Raw genomic sequence first — 24,453 nt, forward strand, 5'->3', positions numbered from 1 at the left:
TCCATCGGCGCATAGTCTATATGGGTTCCACGTCCTGATGTGGGGCTTGAACCCTCAAACTTCTGACTCAGAAGTGAAAGTGCTTTCAACTGAGCCAGGCTGACACACATATTTATAAGCTCCTGAACCAAACTCAATTTAGCTTGGCTAATGGTGTGCTGGAGGATTTGTGCTAGTGTCATTTTAACAAGTTAATGGTTTCAATTCAGACACTTGACCAAAAGTTAGTGAGCAGTTAGTGAGCTCCTACAAAGGTAAAATTCTTCAATTAATATTCTAACTACCTGTGGGCAACATTTCCAAGTTACCTTCTCAATAAATTAATTTTGCCCCTCAAAATAATCCAGAATTAATAAATAGATTTTTTTTAAAGTACTGTATTGATTAACCATGACAAATATTTATAAGTTCCTAAATAAAACTCACTTTATCTCATTAAATTTATCACAAATCAATTATTAGAAATATCACACCGTTTTCTCTTGATCGAAAGATATCAACTCCAAGATATAATTACTGAAGTGTGCCTAATAGTTTATGACAAACTGACCTTGCGATTTCAAACTGCTGTTGTGACTTGTTTAGACCCATGGAAAGTCCATTTTATAAAGCTTCCAATAGCTGAATGTATGCTCCTAAACTGACTGTCACCCTGATGTTAAAATATTCATGAGATGTTGGGGAGAATTGTTATCTGCCAACAAAACAGATTGAATCTGGTTGTATTTTCACATGTTGTTAAATTCACCAGCAGCGTCTTTGCAGCTGTGAAGCGGTTTACTGTTTCTTCATGAACCTCCATTGTCAAAACTGCCAATCAATTCAGAGTGGAAACAATGGGAAGCCATAGAAGGGGAAAAAAAGGCTTCAAGTCCAAAAACAAGACCATCAAGTCTTCAAAACAAGTCTTTTTTTTGCACACTTAAATCTGACCACATTTGCTAAACTGTGTTTTACTGCCAGGCACTGGTATGTGAGATGGGTTTGAAAAGTTCAAAGATCTCATGCTCACTATTACCTGGTTTAATTCCTTGCAAGATGACATTTAGCATTGTGGTGAATAGCCACTCGGGTAATGCAAGCTGGGTTCAATTAAAGGTCGTACTTGAGATCACGATAAAGTAGCAGTGAGATTGGCTCATCTGATAATCATGGCATGCTTTTCGGGGTTAAAATTAATTAACAGCACCAAAGAGTTTGCAGTTTTCTTTCATAGAGTTGTACAGGGCAACTCTACTACAGTGTGGTGGTCTGGGACCAGAAACACAGACTTCAACATTAAAACAAAGCACACAAAAAAAACACTACCTTCTGGGTTGTCAGTTTGTTGTTTGTGTCGCTTCCTGCAAAATGCACATGCAGAGAGAGCCACAGATATTTTCTATATCAAATGCAAGGATTATTATTATTATTACATCCTTCCTATAAGCAGACCATCACTAAACGGGGGCACGTAATAACAAAGGCCACCTTGTACAAGACTCATGCACTAAGTTGAGATGAAAGCATACATTATATGATCAAGTTATAAGGTACGTACAGATCCACATGACGAGGGTCTTGCACTTTGATTGGTAATATTGGATGACTGGGGTGGGGCCTTTTCTTAGGAGGAGGTGTAGTGTGGGACATATGCTTTATTATTATTATTTATTATTATTTTGGGCTTAATTGCTGTTTGTAGGGGATCTTCTGCACTTGCTTAGAAAACAGGAGCTACGTTTTAACGTAACTTGTGTTGTATGTGATGCACTTTTAGATGGTTTTGGCATAATAAACCAAATGCCAGCAGTAATGTTGTATTCTTATTACCACATTGAGAAATTAACAAATCAGTCTGTTTCATGATTGTAGCTTTTTAAGATATGTTTTTCTGCTGCAATGCAATTTTTTAGAAAGGACTCCTATGCAATTCTTTAAACTGCATGCCAACATGTCAGGACTTTGGGATCACAATCTAGGCTAACATGCCAGTGCAGTGATGGGAGAGTTCTGCATTGTCAGAGGTGCTGTTCTTCAGACATTAAATTGAGGTCCCATCTGCTGTTAAGTTGACATTCAAGCATGACAAAGGAGCATCTCCTGCTCATTTATCTCATTGTCATTACTGATTCATTTCTGCAGCACTTGCCTACAAATTACTTGAAGTATTTTGAGACGTTTCTACGTTATAGACACTTTGCAAATATAAGAATTATTATAATATTAAAAGGGAAGGGAGTTTCTCCCAGTACCCTGCCCTCCTCATGATTAATTGTTTTTTCACCTCATGGTGCTTGAGGGACTCAAAAAGGTTGCCATATTCGCTTATAAAAGTCATTAATTACTATGAAGCCCTTGGAGACATTTCAACATTATACCTGGTTGAAATGATGGTGGAGCAAATTGAGCAAGGGAATGAAGCAGGCCAATGTTAGCTGAGCAGAGGCAGCTGCTGGAGCAATGTGGTTGCAGGAGGTCATGGGGTGAGGCTGTGGGAAACATGAGGACAAGGATATATTCAATTGCTGGGCGATGAGGAGCTAGTGGAACCAATTACGGATGGGTTGATAGTGTCACAGAGCAGGTGCAGGTGAGGACATGGACTAGAGAGTTCTGGACGGTCTGCAGCTATTGTAAGGAAGAGCTGCGGAGTCTGGCAAACAATACAATAATTGAGACTGTGATAAAGGAGTAGGTGACGGTCTTGTCAGCCCAGGGAGAGGAAGAATGACAGAGCCAAGGCTGATCAGCAACACTTTGACTACAATTTCACATTTGTAAATTTAAGCTTGTTCATTTTTAATAGGTATCAGTCCCAAGGGTCAAGATAACTTTGTTTTTCCACCTTCAGATCATACTCTACAGTGATATCTTTAATATATGGTCAGCAATTATGAATACTGCCAGAAGAGTAAAAAACCTCCTTCCTTGGTAGCCCAAGGTCAGAAGTTGTCTCCTGTTAGATGGGAGCTCTGCATTATTAGGTTACATTCATCTTGAATTAATTAAACTGAAGGTTGAAATGTCTCCAAGCACTTGATAGTAATTAATTACTTGTATAAATGAACATGGCAACCTTTTTGACCACAGCAAAGTCCCTCAAACAACCAGGAGGAAATAATGCTAGCTTTTTACAGTACTGCATATTGAAAACTTTGAAAAGGTTTTTAAGCTCAGCACGCTGTAATACTGTATGCATTATCTGCATGGATCCTTTTTATTGAACTGCTTTTGGTAGATGTTAAAGAGAATTGGAGATAATGGCAGAACGATACAGCATTTCGGCATTTGCAGTATATCTATAATTGATAGCAAAAAGGGGAGGGATTTGTCTTACTCTCAGAGATGTATTTTAGAAGAAATGAAAGCAAAATAAATATGATTTTGAAAAGCCAAATACTGATACCGAGTGGTGATGGTCCAGGAAACTAGCTTGGAATTGTTACTGAGTAAATCTGAGAGTTCGATTAATACCAACCTTTGAAATTAGAGGATTACTGGAGAGACAGGCTACTCATGTTAAATCAGCTAAAACCTTTTAACCAGTTCCACAGAGAACGTCAAACAAAAAAACAGAAAAAAGCCAAATATATAATTCTTTGCAACTATTTAACTTGTGAAAAGGAGTCTATGATAGTGAAAGACCACCTAGTGCAATCTTTACTACATTCCTAAATATGATGAATCCAGGACACATTTTGTGGACATTACTGGATTCCCCACAGGAAGAACGGAAACATATTGGTCACGAGCAGAATGCCCTCAAATATGACATTGTTTTGTTATCAATACGTGTTAACGAAGCACCATAATAACTTTTTGACTGCTTACTATGCATAATTGACTTTCTCTAGGTCACTTAAAGCCTAACAGCAAAGAAAACATTGTGTTCTTAGAAGTTGTCACTATGTTGAAGCCAGAAGTTGGCCTGCGAACAGGAACACACCTTCAGACACGTAAGCAAAAGGCTTGTTCTTCAAAGACAGCATGGTGAGTAAATTGAAGAATAGAGCCACAAAGGTACCAACCAGGAGGCGCCCCCTGCCGGATACAAAAAACATTTAGCAAATAGTGCAAGGTCATTATTTCTTTCTAACATCTAATGGTAATATTTCCAAAAATGTTACTTTTTTTTAGTATTTATTACCCGTGAAAAATTAACTCATCTGAAACTCAACAATTTCTCTTCAAATAACCCAAGAGTTTGAACTCACTTTGAATTTATTAAGGACAGACTGTCAACAGATCTATTTCTTCTATCCCATGACGTTAAAACATGGATGAGTTTTAAGAACATATAAACTGTAGATCTCATTAAGATTTAAAGTGTTAACCAATCAGCCATACCACTCTTTCCCACAAAACACACAGCCAAACTGCACTACCCAAACCAGTGAAGAGTTTTAATTAAGAAAAACAATGAAGAATATTTCAGTCTGGTTAAAAAATTGCAAACTGTTACTAAATAACCAATTTGTAAAAAAAATTAAAACTTACGTATGAATCTCAGGCTGCTCCACAAATCGCTCCACACTGTGGAAAGTGAAGTCAGATTACAAAAATTAAATTGTTGCAGAGGTAAAGATACTGAAAGGAATAGTATACTTGAATTTCTTCCTCATCAACACATTCTAGATTAATTTATTTGTGTCCCTGAACAAATTGATGGTCTACTTTCAAATCATAAAGCTGCACAATTGATTTGCACATACGTTCACACATCACACAAATCTGAATTTGGTCTTTATTTTACATTTTCAGAATTGAGTTAAGTGATAATTTGCAATCTTTTATTCTGGTACACAATGCTCCTATTCAACGTTTAGTCCAACTTGTATTACAACGCTAAACAATGATTAATTATCCAGTTCTAAATCACATTATGGTAACATCTGGAGACAATATTTGACAAATCTGTGTCGACAGCTATCTGAATAACTGGTGTAAATGTTATTCCACTTACAAAAGATGCATAAGCATTAGTTGAACATGTAGAAGACAAGTGAGGAAATTAAATGTCTCAGGAAGCTCTAAGAGCGTGGTAATAGTTATTGGATGGAAATGGTACAGTAACTCTAAATTCACAATATAGTATAAAGATTTAGAGAATACATACTTTCGCAATCTAGGTTTTCTGCTTTTGCACATATTGCAGAGAACAATAATGTTGCCAAATTAAACAGATTTTTACTCTGTCCCCTAAAACAGCATCAAATAAACATCAAATAAAGACAGGTGCGGAGTACGCTCAACACAAAAGATTGGCTTCTGCTGCATTACACTAAAAATAACACTGCATGTTAACTACAACCTCAGGAGCCCACACACTATCACATTTGAAGGAAGTTTTAGAGAATGAACTCCACTGATAGTTCAATTTACTTTGGGCCCTTAACAACTGTCCTCTTTCCCCGACCTAAATTAAAATCCTACAGCAAGTAGTAAAAGACCACTGGTACAACTCAATTTTATACCAGTCCATTTAGGATTAAATGTATGGAACGTATTGAGGTCTGAGGTTTGAATCCTGGTCTGCGCCGCATTACTTAATCTCAGCCACAAATTCTACAAGATTAGAAATACTGCCCTGATTGGGGAGATGGTGAAAGAGATAATCAGTTGGGGTTTTGCTTTCCATTGATCCCCTGCTGGAAGGGCATGTTTGGGTATCAGGCGAGGACAGAATTACAGTAATTTACAGTAAAGACTGTATCCAGGTAACCTGTCTCCTGGGCATACAATAGTAAATGACACAAGGGAAATCTAAAAATAGAGAATTTTTTAAAAGTGGAGGGGCGCCGGGGGAGGGGGGGTAAGAATTGTTCTTTTAATATGGAACATAAAAAACATGGATGACAATTCATTGACAAATATGGCTCATGAAGATGTTGCTATAGATGGGGCCACTCTGGATCCTAAAGACACTATTGATTTATCTTAATTATGTTAATGATGTCTTTTATTTACACATTTTGGAGGAGCACAGTAAAAGCTGTTCTGGACAGTACAAAACTACACTTGTACAATATTGTACAAGAGATTCTTAGTTTTCCTCAACATTTCAGGACCTGCTCTTAATGAAACCACTTCCAGAAATAATCAGACAGAATATTTGTGGTAACATTCAGCTTTAGAGCTTAAATTAAAATGTCAACAATACCAATAGATTTCAAATACAATTTATATGCTTTCTGTTTACAAAATCTCATCCACAGTATTGATTACTTACGCAAATATTTTGAATCTCGACAGAACGTTAAAACACATGGCCAATGTCCCCTCTCTTTTGGCATGAATCTAAAATACTCTCAAATTCCCCAAGTATTGCTCCAATGTTGAAAGGAGCAATTGTATTCTCTCATTCATAAAATATTGATTAGAATGATGCATGTTAGGCCGGGATACACTTTCACGGTAAAATGTTAAGTGTCAATCAAAAGGAAAGAGAGCCACATTCCTACCTTTCTTTGAGTATAAAGAGAGCCCCGAGCTGTGCCAGTACAGTGGCAGCGAACACTGCTAATACTTCAAACCTCTCAAACCTGAAATTTAAGCATCGGGCAGGAAAACAAGCGTCACCATTGTAAAACAATACATGACTCTCAGCAAGGCATATGCTATGCGCTGAAGAGAAAAAGGAACGACTGAAATACACGACTAAAATAGTTTTAACTTGAAATACGTAAGACATTACAGTGACTCACTAAACACAAGAACTGATCCTCTCAACATTTCAACTTTAGATCACGCAGCTTTTTTTTTAAAAAAAGGATGTTTATCAACATATTGATCTTAGAATACAGCCTCAAAATGTCCCCAAAAATTAATGCGACATTTCAAAACCGATGCATACTATTGACAGAGTTTGATTTGCAATACCACAAAACTACAACATATTTTAGGGGGTTAGTTGAATTCCATTTTTCAGTGATGCATCAAAGACAAAAATAAATTACATAAATTGATATTAACAGGCTGCTTGCAAAGCTATTAGCCCAACTATGTAGAGGATTCCTAAATCAGCATCCCAGAAGAGTAAATATATCTAACTTATTCAAAATAAAGATCTCATTTCATGTTCAGACTATTGGTATTTGGTAAATGCAATTAACTATCTTTAATTTTAAGTTTCTAAATGAGCTACGTTGGAATTAGACGCTGTAGCTTTTGCACAAAGTGGAGGGAAGTGAAGCAGAAAATGCATTCTCATATTCTGGAAAGACGCTATTCTCTTTGAAAATTGTATCTGATACCTACAGTAAAAATCGTTAAATCAATGGGAAGAAAATTACAACAGATTCTAATTTCAAAGAGGTGTAAAACAAACATATCCCTTTAAAAGTTTTTTTTAAAATTGTTATGCACCACAGAAAAATGTCCTTCGCTTCAATGCAGCCAACTTCAGTTATTTTCAGTTAGAGATAGCTGGGCAAAATACATTTTGTGGGGTGGGGGAGGCTTTCACATATGCAGAAAACCATCACTATGTTTGAGAGACTTCAAACCGAACTACTAAGAGTTGCACATCTGTATGTTTTACGTTTGCCTGGTATGGAGTGTGCACTCTCTCAGAGGTACACATACTACATATTTAATTTCAGAGTTTCGGTGCAGGTTGGCAAGACCCCAGAGCACTCTGAGAAAACTCCAGACAAGCCTGAAAATTATAATGAAGGTCTTCAGATTAGTTTTCCCCTTCTCCCCTCCTTTCAAAAACCTCGAAGCAGTGTTTTTTGGCAATCTTCCATAAAGATTTTAATATTTAAACAGCACAAACTGGAGCCAGACAGACATTCTGGTTCACTGAGAAGATTACCCAGTGGTCTCCATGTGACCAAGATATCAAGGTACTGGCAGGAAGTAGGTTTGCAACTGCAGGCAGAGCAGGGAAATGCTGCATCTGGCTAACATGCACAATCCGCAACTAAGCGACTCTGTATAGATGACTGTGGAAGCTGCCCGGTAAGCAGAGGTTGATGATGAAATGAACACATCCCCCGGTGCAGTTAGTTTCCTGCTGTTTATCTCCACCACCAGCCCACCCCCCACATGTTTTTTTTCAAGGAAAAGTTGCTCCAAAGCACCATGACATAATGGAAGCTAAAGGTACCACATGATGTTGCCAGAGGAAAGAAATGAAAGAAGGATCATTGGTCTCGTGTCCAGCCAAGATCTTCAAGGAATGCCACACCAAAGAGGAAAAAGCATATATAACTCTAAGAATGAGTGAAACACTGACCAGTGAGGATAATTTTAAAAAAATAAGACCCAAGCATTTCATTCAATGCCTGTTTATTCATACGTAATAAAAAGTTAAGTTTTAAAAAAACATTCAAATTATTAAAAAACGATAAATCTTCCCTTCTTTTAATAAGTTGAATGTTGAGAACCAATTACATCATTCAGAGAGAAGCAGTTTAGTTGTAGGAGTTACAGATCATTGGTCTCGTGTCCAGTCCAAGATCTTCAAGGAATGCCACATGGTTTGAGGGCACCATCCAGAAATTTGAAAAAAAGGGTTAACTATTATTGACTATTATCTCTACAGATATTAAAGCAGAACGAGATTAAACTTTAGTTTAAGTCAATGTTTAAAATGTTTGGCCAGATATTTTCTGTGAACAGTTCCCTAAATTAAACATTAAAAAAATTCATTTTTGTTTTTCAAACATTTCTGTTGTTATTTCACATTCTTTTGCCAAACAGCTTAAATTGTTTGAAATAGTAGCAGACCTCACCAACATCTTGCAAATCATAGAAGATTGTCTGATGCATTATTCCATCTACATTTTACACAGTGGGAGATGGGGCCCATGTAAACCACCATCTTGAACTGCAATTATGAGTCATTTATAAACTTAAATGCACCTCCACTGTAATATCTTCAGTATAATATTTATATTGGAATTATTCAAAAGATCATGTGATGGCATATTAAAAGCATTACTCTGTTGAAAAGAGGATGAGTCCAAACACTTTTTTTCATCCTCAACTCTTCTTGTGTTCTTAAAACATCATTGAGACTTCAGCAAAATTATGTTCTCCAAAAATCTTTTCTGAACTTTACAGAATAGAGCTGAATAAAGTGCAGATCAAGATGAAAGTTCCCACTTGTGTTACTTAATGAGGGGAAAGAGGGGAATAAACTGTTCCATTCCCCTAAGGCCCTCTCTCAATATCTCCCACTTGCGGCCTCCTTAAAGAGGAAACTCCAGTAGCTGTCTCAGTATCTTATCACAGTGATTACCAATCTGTAACAGAATCAAAACATTTTCTGTGAAATGACTCCCACAGATTTGATGGCACCTTTGTGGAGAAGAGTCAGACAGATGAATGTCTCTGTGAAAGAGAGTTGTGTTTTTAGAGGAGCAGAGGAAGAAAGAAAGAGGCTCCTTCATGCATCAGTGATAGAATCAAAGATATTGATCATGACTCATTAAAAGGCATCTGCTAGTATGAAGATTACATTTTATTTCTAACAGTGTTGAATTCACATTTTAAACTTGGGATAGGAGAGGATTTTAGCCATGCTGCATGGTGTTTTGCTGAGTATGGTCTAAGTCTGCAGATTTCATGTAACCACTGGTCGGTAGGTTGGTTTAAGAGAACAGTGTTTGCAGCAGTGTGCAAGCTGCTCATCTCCCCTCCCACCCCGGCTCCTACCCATCCCTCCCTCCACACCTTTGAACCTGTCTCCCACTCCTCTCTCACCACCATTATAACCTGCATGAAACCAACCACCTGCTCCCTCGACTCCATTCCTACCCCTGTCCTTAACTCCCAGCTCAACCTCCTTGCCCCTCTTCTCACAGACATCACAGACAAACCTCTCCCTGCCCACTGGTACTGTTCCCACCCCATTAAAAACTGCCGTCATCACTCCTATTCTTAAAAAAACCTAACTGGACCCATCTCTGCTCTCAAACTACCACCCCATCTCCAACCTCCCTTTAATAATAATAATCCTTGCATTTGATATTGCACTTTTCACGTCTTCTAGGCATCTCAAAGTGCTTCACAGAATATACTGTAAAATGAATTGACTGTATATTTTGTGGACGAAATGTGGCAGCCAATTGCACACAGCAGTGTCCCTCAAACAATCATTGATTGAAGTGACCAAATTATAATATTTTTGTTGAGGGATTATTATCAGGCATGTGGAGTAAGGAAACTTGCCCAAGGTTTCGTCCTGCCAGGAATCTAACACATGTCTCTCACTTGCAAGGCGAGCGCTCTAACCACTGAGCTACAGGACTCCACACGGTCCTGGAACGAGTTCCTCTCCAAGGTCCTGGAATGAGATGTTGCTTCCCAGCTTCGCTCCTTCCTCTCCCACCAAGCCCTTCACGAACCCCTCCAATCGGGTTTCCATGCTGCCCACAGCACAGAAACTGCCCTTGTCAAAGTGACAAATGACATTCTGTCCATCTGCAACCAGGGCTCACTCTGCCTCTTCATCCTCCTTGACTTCTCTGCTGTCTTCGACACCATTGACCACTCTATCCTCATCCACCGCATCTCCTCTCACCTCAACCTTCACAGCACCGTTTTTGAATGGTTCAGATCGTACCTCACACACTGCCTTCACTTCATCTCCACGAACGGTTTCTCCTCTAGCCCCCATAATGTCTCGTGTGGCGTTCCTCAGGGCTCTGTCCTCAGTCCACTTCTCTTCATTATCTATATGCTCCCTCTTGGTGACATCATCCGCAGACATGGGGTCAACTTCCACATGTATGTGGATGTCACCCAACTCTATCTCTCTGCCTCCACCCTTAACTCCAGGACCACTGCTGTCCTGACAGAATGTCTGTCAGACATCAAGTCCTGGATAAGAGCTAACTTTCTTCAGTTGAATATCAACAAGACTGAGACCCTCCTGATTGGCTCCCGTCAGCGCCTCCACACCTCAGGCACTGACAGCATCACCATCCGTGGTTGCACACTCCACCTCACTAAGCCAGTCCGGAACCTTGGGATCTTGTTTAACCCTGAACTATCCCTTCTACCCCTCATCTGTGCCATGACACTCTACCTTCCCCCACCTCCGCAACATCACCCGGCTCCGCCACTGTCTCACACCGCAGGCTGCTAAAATCCTCATTCATTACATCGAGGTTTGACTATGCAAACTTCCTGCTTGTCGGCCTCCCCAACTCCTCCCTCTATTGGCTGTCGATCATCCAGAACTCTGCAGCTGGTGTCCTCTCTCGCACCAGGCTCCATGACCCTTTCACCCCCATCCTCACCTGACAGCACTTGCTTCCCATCACACAGAAGATACAGTTCAAGATCCTGACCTTCAAAGCCCTCCATGGTCTTGCTCTCCCTTACCTCTGCAACCTCCTAACCCCCTACCATCCTGCTTGCTCCCTCCGCTCAGCGGACTCCGGCCTGCTCCACATCCCCCGCCTCACCCGCCCCACCATTGGCAGGCGGGCCTTCTGCCTCTCTGCCCTCACTCTCTGGAACTCCATCCTGCAGTCCCTCCGCCTCGCCCCCCCTCCCTTGCCTCCTTCAAGATCCATCTCAAGACCCTCCTCTTCTACCATGCTTTTAATCACCCTGATTCCCCCAGCCTTCATCCTCCCTAATCTTGACCCCTGGCTCAGGTCCAAAACTCTGACTGTCCAGCGCCTTGGGACATCCTCCCGACATGAAAGGTGCTATACAAATGTAATATTGTTGTTGTTGTTGCTGGGCCCAACGTTCATCTCCAGCGCCTCACTTTGTGAAATGGGACATCCCACGGCTCCATCTAGGGGTGTAACTGAGAACTGATGAAGTTCACAATTAATGGCAGTCGGGTTGGAGGAGCAGGCAAGAGTAGGATGGAGTAAGAACCCACGACCAGCCAACCAAACAGTGGGTGCACTAATCCTTTGTAGGTAAGCTACCGATTTTTTTTTACTACCTAAATACACTACCTAGTTAGATACAGTATTATATTTTAATACTAATACTTAAGTTGAATATTTGCCTCAATAAATCAAAATGAAGATACCTTGCCCTCACGTCATCAACCTTAAAGGGTCTAGAAGGTCATTTCATTCTGAAAGGCACACAATCATCACCCTTACACTGGTGTCCAAAGCAATGAATAATTTTGAACAAACACTTACCCAAAAGAATACCCAGGACTAGGCTTCTTCAGTGCCACCCAGAAACTTATTAGGCAAGTGACCAAGCTAAGGAATAAACAGAGTACAGTCATGAAGCTGATCATCACAAACAAAGAAACGCTATTTTATGTTACTGTGCTCCAGGCTTTTTTCTGCAACCACATTTTTTAAAGAAATGCAAAACATTAAAAATTAATCAATATTCTTTACAGAGATAACCACATTTTACATTGCCAAAGACTAAGTAAGGCATGAATAACTATCACAGCTGTCACTGGGGACTGATGTGTCTCGAGGACACGTTTGCTCTTTACCTAATTTCTGTCAATGACAGGACGCTCAACACTATCTGACACTGCTGTATGTGAAGTAGTAATCCTTTGCCAGTAGCCATTTATATTTATTGAAATGGAGAGTCCCAGTTTGCTGAGATTCTCATGATCTGCATAACTATGTTTACCAATCAGTTGTGATACAAATGCCCCTGTAAAGGTTACAGTAAATAAGACTGCAGAAAATAAATACAGAGACACTCCACCTTTTTTTCTTTGACAAAAGGAAGGCTGCTGGGCAGACAGGATCTTTGAAGGTCAGGTGACAAGGACACGTGTTAACTTGCATTTTTACAGACTTCTGCATTCAGATTTCTGATGTTGATTTAAAGTAACAATATCCAAAGTGATTTTGTCACAGTAAAAAGGATCAGAGACATTTCACTTCCTCTGGTGCCTCAAGCGATGTCAGACCTCATAACTTTGTCAATTGAACTAGTTACTTCACAAATGACAGCAGTTAGCAGATTGATGGTCACTGGACTTATTGAGCTAACCGTGTGGAATTCCTTGTTTATTCAGCAAGGGTTAATTCCTTAACTGGTTGGTGGTATCATGTATTTAATTCAAACTATGAAATGTCCTTTACAGCTTTCATGATAATTTGTTTGCAGAAAATGTTGCAGACTAAATTATTCAAGTAGTTTCTTCAGGTCCAATATTCCAAGAAACAAAATCTTCTTTTATGTTGCGTTCTTCCTTTGGAACAAAAACATGGCGTAACATTTAATTTTTTTTAAAAAATGGACCAATTTTAAACCACACTAGGATTTCAATCATGTGAGAGAACTTTAACCAGAGTCAATTTTTTTAAAATGAAAATGGCAAGGCACACCGCCAAAATCAGAAACACTAGTGGCCTGGATGCAAAGTATACTGCTCTGTTAGAATTTGTCACTTCTATCAGATTGTGCTCCTCTTCATTACCCCGCTGCCCTCTCGCTCTCTCTGCCAGAGTATGCTGTTCTCTCCTTTCCCTCTCTCTGCCAGAGTACACTGTTCGCTCTCTCTGTCACAGTATAATGCTCTCTGTTTGCTAGAGTATGCTGCTTTCTCCAAGGCACTGTTGATAACAGACCAGCCAAGCCAAAGCCCCAACACACAGGGTGATTATACCTGCAGAAGGAAGCTTGCCAGATAGGGATCTCAATGGTAAGTTATGTGGTTTTAGCTGGTTCAATTCCAGCACTACCTCAATGAACTTCCTGGAATGCTGGAGTCCACAAGACTTGGCTTTTGCCAACCTGCGCCTCATACTTTCTGGAAATAGATAAGCAAATATCCCTCCAGGAAGAGGGAAATTCCCATGTGTAGGTGGCATATACATGTTGAACTCTGTCTGGTTTCGACAGTCTTATGCATAGTAATGTGTTTCTGCCTATGTCAGATGATGCTACTCTCTCTCTGACATGGAAACTTCTTTGGTGCCTCTGTAATGAAAAGGGGTGGTGGTGGGTGAGTTATTGTCCAGTTAGCGCATTCAATGAGTGGACTAAGGCTGTTTGCTGATCTTGGTAAATTTGTCCTTTTGCACTTCAAAAAAACTCACAGCAGATTTTTGAAAGTATAATTCATATCTCTCATGTAATTTTAAAGTATGAATGATAACATGTTTGCTATTTATAATGATATTTACAGATCTGAAAAACTCTGAATGCGACCAGCATTGAGCCCAAAGGAATGAATGTGCTGTGTGGTGGATCAGCACAAGAACATTCTCATTGAAAGTGACTTTTTTTTAAAAGAACATAAAAATATAGTTAGAAATAAAATTAAAAGATATAAAATTTACCTGAAGAGATCAAAGATGGTTAAATAAGTGTAAGCCGTCAAAGCTGTAGGGAAAGAAAAAAACAAATGTATACATTGGAACTTTTGTTTTCAATGTCTGTTCATAGCAATTACCATGGAAAGCTTTTCACAGGCTTAAGGTAACTTCTATGTTTCGCCCCAAAAATATACAATCAATTCACTTCACAATATATTTTGTAAAGCGCTTTGAGACATCTCGAAGATGCGATATGGCGCTACATCAAATTTAAGGCTTATTTTTATTATTATTATCTCTCCAACTCAATGAATTTTGCCAACTAATTTCACGTCCAAGAATCATTTCAAAATATGTCTTGTTGATTTCTGCTGAATTACTTTACTTGATTTGAGCGCCGATTTGCTACTGATAAGATTAATTCTTCCCTAAATCATTGTGTTCCTTCTTCCTCTTTGGCAATTCAAAACTAAATCTACTGTAAATGAAAATCTAACAAAGAGCAAAGGGATGTCAATACTGTAACATTTGGCAGCAGAGTGTTTATTTTCAATTTCTTAAAAGTTAATATCTACACTTTGGCATGTGTTCAAAGAAAGGTATAATTAACAGCCAGTACTTTGCTACATTGAATCTTTATCTTAAGCTTGTTGACAACACCGACAGCGATGTGGCCCTGATTTATCGTAAGAGGATTCAGACAGTTTATGTTCCAGTGAAATGGGCAGAGAACGATGCTATTGGTAGGATGGATGGGTATGAATGCCAATGGCTCAGTAGTTCTTAGAAGATTTCTACTTTAATCTATTTCTTCTCAATGCTTATGATCTTAAAGCAGGCTTGGCTTAGAACAATCTGCAAATATTACAGCATGTAAAATATAACATAACAGCATGTAAAATAAAACCTAACACTAGATCGAGGAGGGAGTGGGAGGGGAGGGGCGACTGACAGCTGCAACACAAGGCAAGTGAGGGAGGAACTCTGTTTACTAAACCAATCTTTTGACCCAAAGAGGCTCTGGAATGGACACAGACATGCTGAAGCATTTTTCATCATGAACTGTCCGGATCAGTATAAAATAATCCCGCTTGTGGAGCGCATAAGTGGATTTGATAAAATATTTTTCTTATAATTCCAACAATATTAAAAATAATAATAGATAACGATGGAGGGGAAGGGGATTTTTAATTAAAAAAGGCTTCAAACCACCTATTTACTGCAGCACGATTATGTGAAATTCTTCTTTTAAGTACAACTGTCCATCAAAGCACTATATAATGAATGCCACCTTTCCACGGGACTGTCTTGAAGGATTTCAGTTGACCTTCTGTTTAAAAAAACACAAGTACTTTAAGGATGCTCCAACCCTCATTTCTATAACCTTTATTTTGCCGTGCATTTTAAATCCATGTAATCTCTTTTATACCTTCATCTCAAACAGTGTGCTTGAAATAGCTTTTATTTAACTCTATATGACAATTCAACTCCTAAAATGCACATCTGGATATTTGCATCCCAAAGTAGCATTATAATATATAGTAATACGTATTCTCTCTCTTTATTGAAGGCTTCTTTGAAGCAGAATGTTCAATACAAATCTAGGATGCTAGCGATATAGGATCAATCCCATATTCCGCTGTATTCCAGAGGTATAGAGATAGGAGTCGGGGACCTTTGACAGAGAGAAATACAAAGATCCAATATTGGCCAATTGACATCAGCAATATTACAAAAGGGTTAGGATCATAATAGAGAAAAAACTGCCATTTCCAACAGGAATTTTCTCAAAATTCCTTGACATTTTGCCACACAGTAAGTACTACAGTTTTTAAACATTTATGTGTGGGCCCTGGCAAGTTATCAGTCTTTTCATTTTCCCCATTTAAATTATTCTGAAGGTTTGCTTGATACTGAGACCTGAACATTGCTGGCATATTTGCTAGTCAACAGAGCAGATTTGGAAGCTAAAAGCTTTTCATGCCATCAAGCTGCTGAAATGAGTAACCATCTTGTGGCCCACAAAAAGTGGTATCGCACACACAAAAAAAAATCTTTTTTTTCCAGACTCCATTAAGAAAATTCTAGGATAAGCAAAAATTGCTCATTTTAAATTGCTCAGGAAATTAATAGAATGTGGTGTTGTATCATGATATACAAGTTAGTAGAGTCCCAGATTCCTAGTTTTTAACAAGTAAGCTGATCAAGATAGTGGTGTACACTGCACAATGATCTTCGCAGTAAAAATGACATTTGTGCTCACAGGGGAGGTCAGACAGACACCATCTTCTTGGCACCCGCCAGCATCTCCTCACTTCAGGCACTGATCTCCTCAAACTCCCCGTATCAGTGCTGTTCAGTGCGCAATCTTGGCATCCAGTTCAATCATAAGCTCGCTCTCCTTTCTCCCTCACATGAGGAGAAAATAGAGGGATAAAAGATAAGCCAAAATTAAATAATCCAAGGTAATCGTTTTCAACCCACTCTGTATCGCAATTCACACAAGAACATCTTCCTTCTTTTCTTTTATCTTAACCTTACCTCAATTTCAATTTAATTTTAAGAACACTAGTTAGTCAACTTCATCTACTCAATTCTTCAATTCTCTCTAATCAGAGAGCCATTTAATAGACTTCCTGTAAAACACCCTGGTTTACTATCAAATTTCTCTTCCTTCTCCTCTTATATGTACACTAACAACCTTGGTTATTATTCCAAACATAGTTTTCATTGCTTGACTAAATTCCTGCCAATTATCTTCAGGCATTTCAAACCATGCTCTCCATTCTCGGCTATCCTCTTCCCTCACTTACAAGTGGCTAGCCTGTCCTTCCTTGTGTATTGCTACTGAGAATGTTATTAACCTCCTATTCTCCCCCAAATTTTACAAATTTGTTTTCTTAATATGACTGAGAATTTCCAATCTGCACTACTCTCTAGCTGTTAACATAACCTAGTAATGTTTACAAATGTGCTGGGCCAATAGAAAAGTGCAGCTGCAATTTTTCCATGGAATCCACTATAAACCCACTAAAAAAGGTAGTTTCAGGGTCCAGGTCTATTGCGCAATTTATCTAAAACAACTGTGGGCGGAGTGGCTCTGGACATACATGCGCACTGCGGCGCGAGCGGGAAATAGGCTTCACTCCACTCGGAGGCTTCACTTTCACCCGCTGTTGAGATTGTCTGTGTGTCTATCTCTCTATGTGTTTGTGAGTGTATCTGTGTGTGTGTGTGACTGTGAGTGTCTGTATAAGTATGTCCCCCCCTTACCCCCCACCCCCCGTATGTATTTTCCACAGCATTGATAAAATTTTCTGCAATCTGGGACAAATATTTTCGCGCTTTTCTATTGGCCCAGCGAATGAGGCATTAATACGTCTGCATAGTGCCATCCGTAATTGTACTGGAGGCTATAAGACCTACCCAAGTTGATGTACTCATACCAGAATTGTAATGAATCGGCTATGTCACTCAGCCTCTGGTTATACAGGCAAGTAAGTAGTTGTTTCTAATGATCAGATACAGACCTGCCCAAATTGATCTGCGTGCATTCCCTACAAGACAAAAGAAAACTGCACATGAACTCTCAGTCGCACATTTTCACACAGGAGTATGTCGCCCCCTCCCCCCCCCGTGTGTATTTTCCACAGCATTCAGCATTTTAACTGGTTAGACTCCAGAGTGCACATTTCATTCCAATAAATATCTAGAGAATCTCCATATATGTATGTATGTAGGTGGAATGTATGGAATTCTCAGTTTGGTTTGGATACTCAAGCATGATGATGTATTTTCTCATCTGTCAAGACACCCAGCTGACCAAAACAGCTGTTTGGTTTAGGGACTCTTAAGCATGGTAACATCAAGCCCTAGATGAGACTCAACTTTCTCCAACTCAAAATGTGAACAAAACTGAGGCTATTGTATTCGGCTCCATTCAGCACCTTCTCACGTCAGGTGCTGAACCTATCAACCACCTCAATTGTTCATTTTAACTCACGGAGATTATGTGGAATCTCAGGATTTTGTTGAACTCTTTACTCTCCTTTAAGCCTTTCATCCGAGCTCGAATCAAGTCCACTTTCCTCTATTTCATGAACACTCATTGATTTAGCGTTTTTAATAACTCAAACAATTTGGCCAAGGATCGTCTGTAATAACCTGTGTAAATAACAGACTACATAAGCATTGCGTAATATTACAAAAGTAATACTGCATTAATTTCTGTTGGGAGTATGGGAAAGGGAAGAAAGATAGCACACACACACACACACACACAGACACAACAGGACATAATCTGTGTTTTTTTTCTTTACAGCATGAAAAGTGATCACAGTATTTCATACACCTCTCACAAGGCCAAAGATATTTTAAGATACTGTAATAGATAGCACTGTATTTTCCAAATTAATGACCACTGCCTTATAGTATTAGTAACAACAACAGTCATCCTGATGGCCATTCTCCAAGTTAAAGGTATTAAGTTATGCCTAGGACAACAAAGAAGTTAGGTCTATTGGCAGCAAGAAGAAACAGATAGTTACAGTAAGAAGATCCCTGCTTTGCAGCTAATCCTCCAGTCAGTACAACAAACAGACTCAGTAACGGAGATCATCTAAAAATATATGTCTTTCAGGCAAATATTTGGACACACTGACAACCACATGGAGGTTTACGAATGGAATCACCACAGTGAAGTATGTTGAAAGCGGGTCTAAGGGTTTGATCATTGTGCACAATTTTTTATCGACCCATTTCATATTTTTGCAAATTGAAGTTTTAAAATAAATTGTGCATTTATAAGTTTGAGTCAACCCTCCTTGGGTACAATGTAAATATTGTTACAGTACAATACAGGAGGGACTAATAAGGCTGAAATTACTCTTGAGGGTCACGTGACATAATAAGCCATAAAGGCAAAGTTAGTGATTTTTGGTCAACTTTAAGTTGTGTGATTCAGTATCACAACAGAAGCCTATACTCTAAAGCTGGGCTACTAAACACATGATCTGCAAGCCACGGCCCATCAATTTGCTTGCCTTATCAACTTGCCCTCTCCCTCCCCTGGATGGGAACTAGCTTGCACCAAGTTCCCCATCCTGCCCACCCCAATATCGCGTTCATGCCTTCAGCCTTTCTGCCCCACCCTCTGGAACCCCATCCCAGAGTCCCTTTATTTTTCTCCCTTCCTTGCCTCCTTCAAAGCCTGTTTCAAGACCTTCCTCTTTGACCGAGGCTTTGCTCATCCTCCCTCCTCCAATCCTTTGCCCTCTACTCCTCAAATCCAATCTCCAGCTCAGGTGTAACCCCTTAACTGTCCAACTCCTTAGGATGTCCTCCAGACGTGAAATGCGTTATATTAATGTCATTTGTTGTTGCCTCACAAGCATTCAGGGAGACTAAACACTCACTTTAGCTTCTAACAGACAATGAGAACATGCTCTTTCACTAAAGTAGTAACACACTAATCACAATCAGTCGGCTCTGGTGATTGACAGATCAGTTACATTAGTCCCATCTGAGAAAGGCACACATGTAGTTCTGACTGGAATCAGGATGATGTGATAAACAAGTTGTGTAGTTTGGCACCGTATGAAATTCCCCTCTCCTCCCCCACCACACACATCCACCAAAATAAATAAAACATTTTTCATGAAAATTACTTCCATGATTTGGGAGGAGATGGGGAAAAGAAATGTATATAGAAATAAAAGCAACTCTTCTTTCACTATGCCATTCAGTACCAAAGAGAGCATTGCATCGGCAGGATAAGGTCAGCTGTGTATGTTTACAAAAGTGGCCAATCAAGATAAAAGAAACAAGAATAATAAAGGTAAATTAATCCATCTTTCTGGTTTAATTTTTAATGTTGACTGCAGAACACAAGACAAACATTCATTCCACTCTCTCATTTTATTTGTGCCATTTTATTTCCTGCCCTGGGGACAGATACATTTCTTACATAACTGCAGGCCTGCTATCAGGGGAGCCGCAATGTTAAAGGCTCTGCCCTTTCCCATCCATCTACGCTACATTTAGCCTATTCCCCTGGCAGGCCAGCAACTGAACCAATAGAATGGTGTAGAAAGTTTCGATTTCCAATATCGAAATTTTAGCCAGTTTTCAGACTCGGAGGAGAGATTTGCAAACTACAGCATTCTGCTGTCATTGCTTCATGAAACACATATCGACCACTCAGTGTCGGATATCGTAAAATGCTCTGCATTAAATGAGAATTCTTCAATAAGTAAACTAAAAGCTTTATTGACTGAAAACAAGAATCCACTTGGTATGCTCTGGAAAGAAATTTAAGACTTTAAAAGGAAGCTTTGCGTCAATGTGTCCCTGCAAAGCTACCATTAGTGGCTGTGGATTCAGGTTGATAAAGGCAGCCGTCTCCTGCTAGTCACCAAGACAATCTTCCCACTTTAGTAAGCTCCAGACATACAGATGGATTGAGCTGTCATAACATTACAGCAGATACTGTCAGCTAGGCTGCAGAGATTTCATCTCTCATATGAGATTTCCACTTTGCTGCTTCATAGCAGAGTCTCAGAGTCAATTCTGTTTGCTGTTTTCTGCCATATTGGGTTTGAAGGTTAATGTGCAACATTTAGTACAACTGTAGAGAAATATTTAGAATATAAGATCCAATTTGCATAAACACAGAGGGGCATTTATAAGCATTTACAACGATCGCTGACTTTAAAAATCTAATTTGTAAATCTGTGCACTGGTAAGAGTTTATTAACAACCTATAAAGTTGGCTGATTGTGGAAGGCAATATAATATAGTATATCTAGACTTCCAAAAGGGGTATGAAAGTACCTAAGAAAAGACTCCTTCACAAATTGTGGTCATTGGTATCAAGGACAAGACATGGACGTGGATTCAGAACTGGCTAAAGGGAAGAATGCAGAGGACCTAGTTAGGGGAGTTAGGTCAAGATAGTGAGAAGCATTAAGCAGGGTGCCTCAGGGATCTATACTGGGACCCATCCTGTTCCTTATATATACTAAAGACCTGGATTTCCAGACCCAGTGTAAGATAGTTACATTTTATGATGATAGCAAGTGGGCAGTGGATTCAGAGGAGACAGCAAAAGTCCTACAAACAGAGCTTGATAGGTTATGCACAAAGGCTGTTAATTGGCAAATTAAGTTTAATACTGATAACTGCAAGGTACCACTGTACCTTGTAGGACACAAGAATAGGAAATGCAAGTACTCCATTGATAAGACTGAACTTGCCAATGCGGAAGCTGAAAGAGATGTAGGGGTTAGAATGGCATGAACATCAAGGTAGTGGACCTTTCTGAAATTTCAAGTACCTCTTGAACGATTCCTTCACAAATTGTGGTCACTGGGTATCAAACTCTCATCATCCATAGATACACAATGATTAAAACTTACCAGAATTACAGAAAAGACTAGGCTGTATTTAAGGAAGTGTCTGCATTAAACAGATTTGTTTAAATATGATGTTGTGTGCAAAGAAAGTGCTCACTCTTTAAATATCCTTCAAAAACTCAACAAAGATAGTTTCTGAATGAGATTTTGTGAGAAAATACTTTTAAAATTGCTTCATGGGTTGTCGGCATTGCAAGGATTTTTAGCATATGTAACATTAGTATTTTCTGCATTGTAGCTTGAACCTGAAATGTGAAACAGATCACAATTTGTCAACATCGGAGGATACAGTCAAGTGGGACACTTGTGGTGAATGATGAGACTTTGCAGTTAAGTCTCCTGAATACAAAATACTTAATTCAGCCAAATTAAAAATAAAAGTAGAATTTGATGGGTAAAGCATTGAGTCCAAGAACGGGCCATTTAAGAAAGCACTTGTATTATTGGTTTATAATACAATATTCAAAACACAAACAAATAAGAGGCAAGTCATAACCTGTATCTGCCTACAGGAAGCTCAGAAATAAAGTGACGGTAGTTTGGAATGGTGGGGGTGGTGGTATTTGGATACCAGAGAGACTAGATGGCGAGATTGGTGCCACAAGGATTAGAAGGCAAATCATATATGTTGATACAAACGAAATGGGTATTTAACACAATAAGAAGTACCAGGAGGAAAGAGCTAAGCCACGCAAAATTAAACATTGGTCTTTATTTTTCAAATAAATATTTGAAGATCAAAGCATTCAAATTGCTCAAAAAAGATGATTGTGAATAACTAGTTGATGCTGCGAAGGGGACAGAGTGGTCAGTTTCAAGATGGAATTATTTTATTTGTTGTGAAATAACATTTAAATAACACTGGCTAGATGGGTTGCAATGGTCCTTTTTTGCCCTGTACTTTTTTTTGTATTCCTATTGTGTGTGGGGTGGTGGGAGGGGGGGAGAGAAGTGTACGGCACCTTGGGGAAATTCTTTTAATAAAATTCTCCCAAAATCATTCTTACAGATATTATGGTAAAAAAGAATGTAATCTGGAAACTGTGACGGGTATTCATTACTCAGTGATAAAAGTGCTGTTGCTTCCATCAAATTTAATAGGTCCTGCTGTCACGCTCCTGGTATCAATTTACCTTTGAATACAAATGTTCTTTGCAGCTCAAAAAGGCATAACTGGCTGTAATTTAATCCTGGCCAAAATAGATTTCTTGTCGGTTTCTAATGTTCAAAGTAAATTAAAAAGTTAAAATAACAATACACTGAACTGGAGGACCCATAATCTTCATTAAGAGAGAGATTCAATTTGTTTTAAAATTGAGGACTCGAGTTGAAGGGCCAAAGCCTGTGATGCAAAACACCACCAACAAGGTGGCAGAGAGTAAGAGACCACATTCTATTATGAAGGAAAGACACATTAAGAACAAACTTCAGCTTTAACGACTGCAGGTTGTAGAAGGAAGGAAAAAAAGAGGTAAATATATTAGAATCACTCATCTCTCTACAGTATTGCAATGGAAATCAGGTACGGATGACCATTAATTCCATAAAGGAAGCAGATAGGAAAAAAGGTGCAATGCTGAGGCAGGTCCACGAGCTGAGATCAAGGATAGCCCAGGAGACATGCCCATCCCTGGGAGCCTTGAGAGCAGAGGAGGGGATGGTTGAGGCAATCAATCACTGGATACTGTTCAGACAGAGCTGTATTACACATGGTGCCTGAGTCTACGTTCACTAAAATAATTCCACCTTTATCCAAAGAACTTTCTTCGATTGCACCTACTGTCATCTCCTGACGTCCCCCCATCCCCCACACGTGTCATCCACCCATCATTGTAAAGGTTATTCTACATGAAGGCCAATATGTAAAAGCAAGCAAGTCGTTTGGCCCATTGTGTCTGCGCTGGCTCTTTGAAAGTTACTCCACTCAATCCCAATTACCTGCCTTTTCCCGATATCACTGCAAACATTTTAATTTGAGATATCTATCTAGTTCCTTCTCGAAAGCTAATCTGGAATCTGCTTCGACCAACATATTGGTAGGGCATTCCGCATCCGGTGTATCTACATGTAAAAAAATCCTTCTAATCTCCTCCTTTACTCCCTTACTAACTATTTTAAATGTAAGCCCCCTACAACAACAACAACAAAATTACATTTCACGTAGGGAAGACGTCCCAAGGCGCTGGACAGAGTTACGGACCCAAGCTGGAGGTCGGGGTGGGGGAGGGCTGGAGGTGGAAGCAGGGAGATTGAAAGCATGGTCAAAGAGGAGGGTCTTGAGGTGGGTCTTGAAGGTGGCGAGGGAGGGACTGCAGGATGGAGTTCCAGAGGGTGTGTGCACAGTGGCGGAACGCCTGCCCGCCAACAGTGGGGCGAGCAAGGCGAGTCACTGACTCAAATAAATTCCCTCTATCTACTCTGTGCAAAAACCTCATGAACTTTAAAGACTTTCATTAGGTCTCCCCTCAATCGTCCAATGAAAATAGGTCCAGTAATCTCAACTCAATTCAAACCACACATCTTTGGTTCTTCCTATTAAATCTCATCTGCACCCTCTCTATGGCCCCAATATCTTTCCTAAAGTGGGGTGACCAAAATTAGACACAACAAGAACAAATTATGAGAGCTGGGAAAACTCAGCAGGTCAGGCAGCATTTATGGAGAAAGGAAAATGAGTCAACGTTTCGGGTCTATGACCCTTCGTCAGAACAACATTAATCTTCACAGCATTAATCACCTGCCTTCCCCAAATTAAAGATATATGTATTACATAGACTGTACAGCTATTTGGTCCAACTAGTCCATGCCAGTGTTTATACTCTACATCAGCCTCC

At 39.4% G+C, this 24,453-nt stretch overlaps 1 protein-coding gene across 1 annotated transcript in view; it reads right to left on the reverse strand.

Moving 5' to 3' along the window:
* slc30a6 (solute carrier family 30 member 6) overlaps positions 1-24,453 on the reverse strand; it is an 80,025-nt gene that overhangs the window by 26,041 nt on the left and 29,531 nt on the right. Inside the window, exons 5-9 of the mRNA XM_042333496.1 lie at positions 14,232-14,274; positions 12,108-12,173; positions 6,444-6,524; positions 4,480-4,515; positions 3,929-4,023 (exon numbers count right to left, since the gene is read on the reverse strand). Coding sequence (XP_042189430.1) covers positions 3,929-4,023; positions 4,480-4,515; positions 6,444-6,524; positions 12,108-12,173; positions 14,232-14,274 — 321 coding nt within the window. The remainder of the gene's footprint in view (positions 1-3,928; positions 4,024-4,479; positions 4,516-6,443; positions 6,525-12,107; positions 12,174-14,231; positions 14,275-24,453) is intronic.

Source organism: Callorhinchus milii, unplaced genomic scaffold (assembly GCF_018977255.1).
Source record: "Callorhinchus milii isolate IMCB2004 unplaced genomic scaffold, IMCB_Cmil_1.0 Scaffold3, whole genome shotgun sequence".
Lineage (NCBI taxonomy): Eukaryota > Metazoa > Chordata > Chondrichthyes > Chimaeriformes > Callorhinchidae > Callorhinchus > Callorhinchus milii.